The 10519-nt window shown below is 30.0% G+C and overlaps 1 protein-coding gene across 1 annotated transcript; it reads right to left on the reverse strand.

Annotated features, from left to right (window-relative positions):
• On the reverse strand, window positions 321–3432 carry LOC109709910 (beta-glucosidase 26-like). Its single transcript, XM_020232282.1, has 11 exons — window positions 3132–3432; window positions 2901–2959; window positions 2732–2807; window positions 2553–2624; window positions 2324–2411; window positions 1977–2220; window positions 1765–1880; window positions 1463–1674; window positions 1306–1337; window positions 1099–1201; window positions 321–844 (listed from the first exon to the last, which is right to left on the reverse strand). The coding sequence occupies exons 1-11, from the start codon at window positions 3346–3348 to the stop codon at window positions 570–572; spliced, it is 1494 nt and encodes a 497-aa protein (XP_020087871.1). The 5' UTR covers window positions 3349–3432; the 3' UTR covers window positions 321–569.

Below are 10519 nucleotides of genomic sequence, written 5' to 3' on the forward strand. Positions count from 1 at the left end.
TTATTGAAAGTACAAATTTAAAACTAAATTTAAATTTTCAATTTAAAATTTAAAATTTAATTTAACATTAAAAATTTAAAATTTAAAATCCATAATGTAAATTTTAAAATTTGAATATTTAAAATTTAAAATTTGATATTTATTAAATTTTATATTTTAAATATAAAATTTTGAATTTTTAAATTTTGAAATTTTGAAATTTGAAATTTGAGTATTTGTTTTGGAATTAGAATAGCATAATCTATTTAGTAAAAAAAAGTTTAAAAAAAAAAATTTGTGCTCAAATCCAATCAAGCAAAATGTACAAGCTACTAAAACAATTAAAATCCAACCAAATTCAACACTTTATTAATTCCAAATCCCATCTCTTCACAATTGAATAAATATTTTTTTAAAAAAATAGAGACTACTAAAAACTATTTCACTAGGTTTATTCAAAATCCCCTGCTATTCTAATCTAAAAAGGACTAAACTCAGTAGACACTCCCCTCCTAAAACCCTAAAACATAGAACAGCTACAAAACACACCCAAACAAATCAAATCAAATTTAAATTTTAAAAAAAAAAATTTAATTTTTCCTTTGGATCATGTTCTTGAACCAGTAGGCCGAGTTCTTCGGGTACCGCTTGAGCGTCTTGAAGTCGACGTAGACGATACCGAACCTCGACGTGTACCCGAGCCTCCACTCGAAGTTGTCGAGCAGCGACCACGCAAAGTAGCCCCTCACGTCCGCGCCGTCGTCGATCGCCTTCTTCAGCTCAGTTATGTAGCTCTTGTAGTAGTTGATTCTCTGAGCGTCGTTGAGCGCACCTGGAAGAGTCACATTCCCGGGCTGGTCCATTCCTATATACATTCATATTCATCGAACTCAGAACAAAATTAGAGTTTTTCATATTTCAACCATTAAAATCATAATAAAAAACTTCAAATATCGTTCCTCTGGTTTCACATAAAGTGAATATTCTATAAATCATAGGTGAAGTATTTGAATTTTTTTTATATATGATTTAATAAAGAATTAACAGAAACGCTGATGAAAAAAAAAAATATAAAATACTAAAATAAAAAAATACGAAACTAGGCAAATTTCAACGTACCATTTTCAGATAACAACATGATTGGGCTACCGTAGTTCTCCTTAATATAAGTCACGGCCTTATACAGTCCCCATGGTACAATGTATAGCCAATCAGAGTGCGCCTATGTAAAAAAAAATTATAAAACAATAAGAAAATTAAAAATAAATTAGATCTAAAAATCAAATTTATTAAAAAGAGTTAAAAAAAAAGAGTTATTATTATTACCCTCTGTCCAACAGGCACGCCGTTGCGTTGATCTGCAAAATTCGAGAGAAAAAAAAAAAAAAAAAAAAAAAAAAAAAAAAAAACTAGTTAAATACTTAAAAAATAAACGAACGAAATTTTTTAAAAATATTCACCGAGTTGTGTATGATGTTCGTACAGAGGAATTCGACGTGCCAGTCGTTCGAGTAGCTGAGATACGACGTGTTCAGGAAGTTTTTGACGTAGTAAGTCGTGTACTGATTGATTCCAATGTAGTCGGCGGAGCCCTTCACCATCTCGACCTCCTCGCAGGTGAAATTCGGAAGCCGCTCTTTCACGATCTTTCTCATTGATTCGGGGTATTGCCCGTATGTAATAGGATGAATGAACCTACAAAAATTAAAAAAAAATTAAAAAAAATTGAAAAAGAAAAAGATTTAATTTATTTTTGGTTTTTAGGGTTTTTTAATTTATTTTTACCAGCCAACATGGAAGTCCCTTGCTCTCCTAGCTGCATCTTGATCAGCAGTTGAGTTTGTGAGACCCTCATACCACACAAAGTCCAGGAGAATTCCAATTTTGCCCTTTTGACAAGTCTATAAAAGAAAAAAAAAAAACATATAAATTATATAAATTATAAAAAAAGTTAGATTAATTTCTCTTTTGAGATCCAAAATATACAAATTATTTACCTGGTATTTCTCGCGGTATCTTTTGACGGCCGCAGCGTGAGACAAGAGGAGGTGATGGGCGACAATGTAAGGCTCAGTGGCTGAATCTCCGCCGAGCGGGCAGCCCGTGCACCGCCCGGGAGCGTGGAATCCGTTGTCGTAGCCGAGAGCCGCCACCACTCTCGGTTCGTTAAATGTGAACCAGTTCTTCACTCTGTCGCCGTACATCTTGAAGCAGAAGTCGGCGTAGTCCGCGAATGCCTCGCTACATGATAATACGCATGATAATAATACATTGAAGTCGATAAAAATAGCAAAATATATAAAAATTTATCAAATCAAAATTTGAAACTGAAAGTAGTACTTACACAACTCTAGGGCTTAGCCAACCCATATACTCATTCTCAAGAGCCAAGGGCATATCATAGTGATAGAGATTCGCATAAGGAGTAATCCCTAATAATAATAATGAGAAAAAAGAAACAAATAAAAAACCCAAATTAGATTATTTTTTTTTCCATTAGTAGTAACCTTTTAAACCAACATATATTTTTTTTAAAAAAAGATAGAAGTATATATAATTATTATAAATATTACCTTGCTCAAGCATGTAGTTTATGAGCCTATCATAGTACTCAACACCTACCCAATTAACCTTTCCAGCACCCTCTACACAATAGAAAATAAAAAAAAATCAATTAATCCCACTAATTTAATATTATGTAATTAAACTAAAATTAAATGAAAACTTAAAAAAAAAAAGGAACAACAAATACCTGGAAAAATACGAGACCAAGAAATGGAAAAACGATAAGTATCAAATCCCATCTTCTTCATTATGTTCACATCTTCCTACAAATACCCCAAAAAAAAAACAAAAAAAAAAACTTATAAGTTATTCATTTTCTAATAAATTATTTATTGAATAATAATAATAATAATTACCTTGTAATGCTGATACTCATCAACAGTCACTTCACCCGTAGCATTATTCGGAATAAGACCTTTGATCAAATAAAATGTACAAAAATGTCATCCAAAAAAATCAAAGGTCAATTTAAATCAGTCGAATATTTTAATAAATAAAGCAGGTAGCTTGCTATCTATTTCTCAAAAAAATAAATAAATAAATAAATCAGTCGAATATTTTAGTTTAAAAAATATATATATACGCACCTGGTATTTTCACGAACTGGTCCCAGATACTGGGCCCTCGACCGCCCTTATCGGCCATGCCCTCGACCTGGTACGCCGAGGATGCCGTGCCGAAGACGAACCCCTCGGGGAAGCTAGCGCGGCTCAGCGCGCCGGAATCGGCCTCGCATTGCTCGGCAACGGCCAAAGAAATAGTGGTAATAAATAGTAGCAACAAAGAGAATGTAAGAATCTTCATATCTAAATTCTAAATCTAATCGGAATAAGATTTAAAAATAGAAAGAGGAGAGAATATGATATGGATGTGGATGTGTAATGGAGATGGATACTGCGTGCATTTATATAGAAAGAGGAGAGGTTATAAGTTTGTTGTGTAGTTATTATTTGGATAAGATAATAAATAATAAAAGAATAAAAGGATAAGGTAAATGTAACAAACTATTGTGTAGTTATTATTTGGATAAGATAATAAATAATAAAAGAATAAAAGGATAAGGTAAATGTAACAAACTATGCAACTTTCTCCTCATTATTATTAGATGCTATTTCCNAAAAAAAAAAAAAAAAAAAAAAACTTATTTCCTATCCTCTTGCAAAATATCTCAAATCATATATTATATCTTCTAATTTATTTATGTGTATTATTAAATGTAAATAAAATAGAAATTGATAATTTTATTATTTTTTTCCCGCCCACGCAACGCGCAGAATTGGAATTTTATTTAATGTTTTCAAATTTATTATTTGAAATAATATTAAGAAATTTAATGTGTTTTTTAAAAAATTCTATGACAGTTTTAATAACATTTCAATGTTTACCTCCTGATCTGATATTTTGATTAGCAACTATGAATAACAATATTTAGAATTTTTTTAGATTATAAAATGATTATTTAATATGTATTTGAATTTACAAATGGAAAAGTATCCCACAATCTAAGAAACTACCTTAACTTTTTATTTTATATTATATTTATATATATATACGAGGAATTGGTTGATTAATTGGTTCAATTCATATAATTCAACAGTTATGTTCAACAGAACCCTTACACAACAAATTATTCTGAGTTCAAAAATTCAAATATAACCATTCCATTTAAATAAACACCAATTTTATCAACCGATATATATCTTAGGAGGTCGGTGTACGGTGAACCGGGTGCACGGAATAATTTCTCGTGCACATGTGGTGGGGGGAGGACATGTCCAGCTAAACTTCCGTGTTCCATAAAATGCCCCTGGACGGCTGGTGGTGAGCTGGACACGTGGGCCCCACAAAAATGTGAAAAAAAAAGGAGCCACAAAAGAATTCACTTTCCTGCTTCCTTTGGACCGCTCGATTCCACTTGGACGGATCTGATCACGCGCTCAAGTCACCTGCACATTCCTCGAAACTTTACAAAAAGCCTCCTTACACAAAAAATTTTAGAATGCAAGGTATATTGATAACGTGGCCTAAGAAAGCAATCAAAAAAATTTCTTTTAGAGATATATATTCCATCATAATTATAAAAAAATATTTTTATTTAGACTTTTTTGTAAATAGTCCCGTAAGAAATTTTTATTTCAAAAATATCTTTATCAAAATTTAAATTGTGAAAATGGCGTTGGCCCTGCCACGCAGGCGCCACGCGGGCAGAGCTGGGACCAGGATATTAAGTTGAACACGGTGAATCATTTACCGTGTTTTGAACATGGTGAATAGTTCACCGTGTCGAAATACGGTGAATGATTCACAGTGTCCAATGTATTATACATCACTTGGCCTTACAGGTCCAAGCCAGAAGGTGAGAGCCCCTGTCTATAATACATGAGAGACGGGAAATCATTCACCGTGTCTTAAACACGGTGAATAGTTCACCGTGTCTAGACACGGTGAATGGTTCACCGTGTTAAGTCGCGGTGATTGATTCACCGTGTCTGGACACGGTGAATCAAAGCGTGTGCGTGTGCGCGTGTGTCGGGGGCAAAAATTTGATGGGCATCCGTGCCCAAACAATTTGTTTCGGCACTGAGTTGGATGGGCGCCGCGTGTGTACGGGCGCCCATCACCACGTCCCTTTTCCCTTTCTCTTTCTCTTTCCCTTTCTAAAAAACGGAGCCCATCATTTTTTTTTTCCCGAGAGTCGCGCCCTTCGGCATTGTTTGGGAACGATGCCCACCAAATTTTTGTCACGTGTGTCGGTGGTTTTGGTTTGGCGACAAAAATTATAATTTTATATTTATGGGCATTGTCCCCAAACAAAGTAGTTTGGGGACGATGCGCCACGCGCCGCCGATCCAGCTGCCCAGCAAAACGCTGGGTGAAAATGTATAGAGACCTCCCTTAACTATTGACGATTCTGAAACATGCCCTTTACTTTTTTAGATTTTTTTTAATTATTAATTTTTTTATTTGAGTTCTATCTTTATCTTTAGTTTAGTTAAAAATTTTATCAAATTTAATAGTTATATCATTCATCATATCTAGACACGGTGAACTATTCATCATGTTTAAGACACAGTGAATGGTTCCCCGTATTTCATGTATTATAGGCATATGCTCTCTCCCTCTGACTTGAACCTGCTGTAAGGCCAAATGATGTATAATACATTAGACACGGTGAACCATTCACCATGTTCAACTTAATACCCTTGCCCCAGTCCTGCCCGCGTGGTGCTGACGTGGCGCCTGCGTGGTAGGATTAGAGCTATTTTTGCAATTTAAATTTTAATAGAACTATTTTTGAAATAAAAATTCCTCAGGGGGCTATTTGCAAAAGAAACCCTTTTTATTGTATAAAAGAAAAAAAAGGTGATTAACTTGTTATTGATGACGTGGTCCAAATGTGATAGTGTAGAATTCCTCCCCTGACACACAAAAGTTTCCAAAACAGTACGCCGAAGAATTAAATAAAAGCCCCTCAGTGGAAGGGCAATCATTGTCCGTATTATGGTGTATGGTATAGAGACCCGCGTAATGCAACGGATAGATAATAAAAATAAAATTTTAAAATTTTAGTAAAATTTATATTTACAGTTTATTGATTTATAAGAAGTTATACCATATTAAGCACAGTCAACTTACATGACTAAATTCAACGGCTAAAAGAATAAAATTATAGTTAGAAACTTATATATATATTTTTTAAAATCATCGAAATAGAGTAAGAGACATACAATTTTATCGTATTATGTGCCTCTTAAACACTCCGTTGTGAAAAATAAAAAAAAATTAACTTCAGCGCAGCTGAATCAACCGAGCGGATACTTATATGAACCGCGGCTCTGCTTTGCGGGACAATATTTTTCGAAGGAGACAACGTTTTTCGCATGCTTTTCTTTTTCTTCTTCTTCATCGTCCTCATCATCTTCATTAACATAATGAGAGAGAAAGCTAGATGAACGTAGGGTGGGAGATAAATTTGTTGTGTAGTTATTATTTGGATAAGATAATAAATAAAAAAGATAAAAGGATAAGGTAGGATAAGGTAAATGTAAAAAACTGTACACCTATTATTACATGCCATTTCCATTTCTCAAAAAAAAAAAAAAAAAAATACATTTCATCACTTGCAAAATATCTCTGATTTAAACATATATAATATTTATATTATATCTTCTAATTTATTTATTTGTATTATACATGTAAATAAAATAGAATAAGAATTTTATTTATTTTCTGCTCACCACAATGCGCAGAATTGAATTTTATTTTATTAATGTTTTCAAATTTATTATTGAAATAATATTAAGGAATTTAATGTGTTTTTTAAAATAAACAACTGATTTCTTGTAATGTAAATTCTATTAAAGACCAAAATTCAAAAACTAGAGGCAGATATTTTATTTTTTTTGGAAAATTGTTTAATTAGTACTTAAAATACATTAGTTTAGTTCCTTGGCTATCTGATATTGCAATTTTAATCCTTTAAAAATCTTACATTTTTTAAAAATTTCTATGACAGTTTTAATAACATTCAATATTTACCTCCCGTGTGATATTTTTGATTACAACTATGAATAACAATATTTAGATTTTTTAGATTATAAAATAATTATTTAATATTATTGAATTCAAATAAATTAATAGAACATTGAGGTTTTTGTTTATAAAAATAGAAATAGAAATTATTTTATTTAAGGTTTTTTTGTATAAAAAAAAAATCACGCATGCGACCATGCGTTATACTACCTGATAGCTTAACTTTTTATATATATTATATTATATTATATATATTAAAACATATTGATATAATCTATCTATTTTATCCATATCTATACTATCTATACAATTTATAAAAATATTATTGTAAAATTTTTCTCTTTCTAAAATTATCTATATTTTTTTTATAATATTTTTATATCCAACAATTTTCAACCCATTCATTCAATAAATTTTTAAATAGTACTTTATTCTAAATATAGATTCTTAAGTTTTCGCCATTGGATTTTATCGAACGAATAAAAATAAAAGTATTTGTCACTTCTGTTGACAAATAATACCCTCTATATCCGCGTTTTTTAAATATTTCTTTCTACCCACCATCATATAATACGTAAAATAATTATCTCATATCTAACGTAATACCGTCAAACATCCCTAATAAAATTAAATTTATCTCCCATCCATGCGCTTCACAAATAACTTTTTTTCTCCAAATATAATATCTACCAATAACGTAGTATTCAAAATTAAATTAAATTTGTAAGTCGGCCAAAATTTAATACCCACCAATTTGATAATTAAATTTAATTTATGATAGTAAATTTTTTCACGTGAGATAGTAGATTTATTTTTCATGAGTATTAAAATTGGCGCCGACATGAAGCAATATAATATTGCTAAAAAAATTTAATACCCGCCAAATTAAAATTAAATCGTTAATTAAATATAATTTTAAATATTTTAGGAAAATATTTCATGTTTAAACAATACACCATAAAAGATATAGTTTATTTTTCAAATATAGATCTAATTTTCGCCATTGGATCTCATCCAACAAAACAAATAAAATATCTGTCACTTGTTACAAAAATACCTCTATATCCGTTATCTCCTAATTGTGTGTTTCTTAAATATTTTTTTTTACGCCATCAATCAACATAATAATAAAATTAATTTTTCTCTTATCTAACGTAATATCCGCCAATAACATAATACATCCCTAACAACGTAATACGTAAATTAAATTTATCTCTATATTTCAATATTTTTTTCCTCAAATATAATAATTCCAATCATTAGTATTTAAAATTAAATTTAAATTTTTCCTTTCTACCCACAAATCATTAATACGTACAATTTTCTCTATTTTCTCAATATTTTTTTCCTCAAATATAATATCTCCCAATCACGTAGTATTTAAAATTAAATTTTAAATTTTTCCTTTCTACCACAAATCACGTAATACGTAAAATTAATTTATTTCCTATCTAACATAATATTACATTCCTTAATCACGAATACGTAAAATTAAATTTCTCGTAGCACCTTTTCTCAAAATATTTTTTACTCAAATATAATATTTAGTTTCAAAATTAAATTTTAAATTATAATGCCGGCCAAAATTATATACCCTCCAATTTGATAATTTAAATTTAATTCATGAAGTAGATTTTTCTTACGTAAGATAGTAAGATTTAATTTTTAGAGTATTAAAATTGGCGCGCCATAGAAGCGTAAATATTACTAATAAAAAATTTTCATATCGCCAAATCAAAACAATTAAACTAAATCTTAATTAATAATAATTTTAAATATTTTGAGCAAAATATTCCAAGTTTAAAATATACATCATAAAAGTGTATAATTTATTCCTCAAATATACATCTAAATTTTCACCTCTTTGATAATCATTATACAATAAAAATAAAAGTTTTTGTCACTTTTGTTTGATAAATAGACCACTCATCTATCCATTATCTCATATCACTCCAATATTTTCTCTTTCTACCCCACTCCAATTCACTTGGTAATAAGTAAAATTAAATTTTCTAATAACTATCCTACATATCCGCTAAATAACCGACTAATATCCGCGCTAATTACTCCGTAAACGTAATACATAATTATATCCCTATTACCTGCATTTTTCAAAATCTTTTTTTTATTTCAAAATATAATCCTGTCAATCCAGAGTATATCAAATTTAAATTTTAAATTTGTTCTTTCTACCCACTAATCAGACTAATACTTAAAATTAATTCCTATCTCTTATCAAATGTATATTTGTCAATCAACGGTATACATTAATCAATAATAGCTTAAAATTAATTTAATTCCTACATCCCCTTCTAGATTTTCTAATATTTTTCTCAGTTCAATTCACATAGTACTGCAAATTGATTTTTAAATTTGTATGCCAATATACTGATCTTTTCCCAGCAGCCATCTGGCACATTATAAATTCTAGTAATTTAACCGCATTGTATGTTAGATCATAATATACATACTATTTCTTTCCGTTGGCATTTCAAAAGTGGACAAATTGTATATTAGTCATAATTAGTACTATGCTTTCCTATTGCTTCAAAAGCAGCTGTTAAACCCTAAGCACCTCTTTTAAATTGGTTATTCAGCATTGCGCCTAACTTTTGCCCATCCTATCGGAATAAAATTCAGCGGCGACTCTCAAATTAATATCCCCAATCGCTCCCATAATTTTACTTTTTCGTTTCAAAGAGATAAAAACTCTAGTCAGGACCGTCCTAACTTGACGCACGTGAGACAAGCCCTTGATCCATTATCAATGTTAGTTTTACAACCTCAGCGTCCAAATTCCGTCCATTCTTTCGTGTGGATATCTTTAGATTAATTCATAACCGGTCTCTATAGAATATGTATAATATAAATATTATTTCTAATAAATTCAGACTTTCATATGTCTGGTCTTTTACAAAGTCTGATAATTGTCAAATAGTATGCTACGGTGTTTAAGATCCGCAGAAATTTAGAACCATGAGAAAATCTTTACACCTTAATTAGTTAATGAAGTGAATATAACTTTTTACTTCATTTAATAAATATGTTGGACTTTTGAGAGAATATTTTGTTGGATGAACCGAAAAAGTCATTTCAACTTATAAAATAAAAATGTTCTTAACCAATAAAGGACAATTTTTGAACATTAACTTTTATCGAGAGATAACATATGAAAGCTTTGAACTGATCGTATGGATATTGATTTGAATTACTAAATATTTAAGGACCTGTATGTAAATTAAATTTATTTTTAATTACTAATAATATGAAAAAAAAAAACTAAGAGAGAAGGATTATAACATTGTTAGAAGATAAAAAATATTTTGCTAAAAATAATTTACACCGTAGTTTGAATTCAATAATATACTTTTTTCGGATTGATGGAGACATTTAATTTAACAAAAACACAAAACGGTAAATTGGAAACAAATTTTTTTACTCT

This window comes from Ananas comosus, linkage group 5 (assembly GCF_001540865.1).
Source record: "Ananas comosus cultivar F153 linkage group 5, ASM154086v1, whole genome shotgun sequence".
In the NCBI taxonomy this organism is placed as follows: Eukaryota; Viridiplantae; Streptophyta; class Magnoliopsida; order Poales; family Bromeliaceae; genus Ananas; species Ananas comosus.

What these genes read in the sequence shown, in the direction of transcription:
- LOC109709910 (XM_020232282.1), bottom strand. Translation starts at nt 3,348, where the DNA reads ATGAAGATTCTTACATTCTCTTTGTTGCTACTATTTATTACCACTATT. An exon ending in CCAGTTCGTGAAAATACCAG is followed by an intron (nt 2,960 to 3,131) that starts GTGCGTATATAT and finishes ATTTGATCAAAG; the next exon opens with GTCTTATTCCGAATAATGCT. An exon ending in AAACTACATGCTTGAGCAAG is followed by an intron (nt 2,412 to 2,552) that starts GTAATATTTATA and finishes TATTATTATTAG; the next exon opens with GGATTACTCCTTATGCGAAT.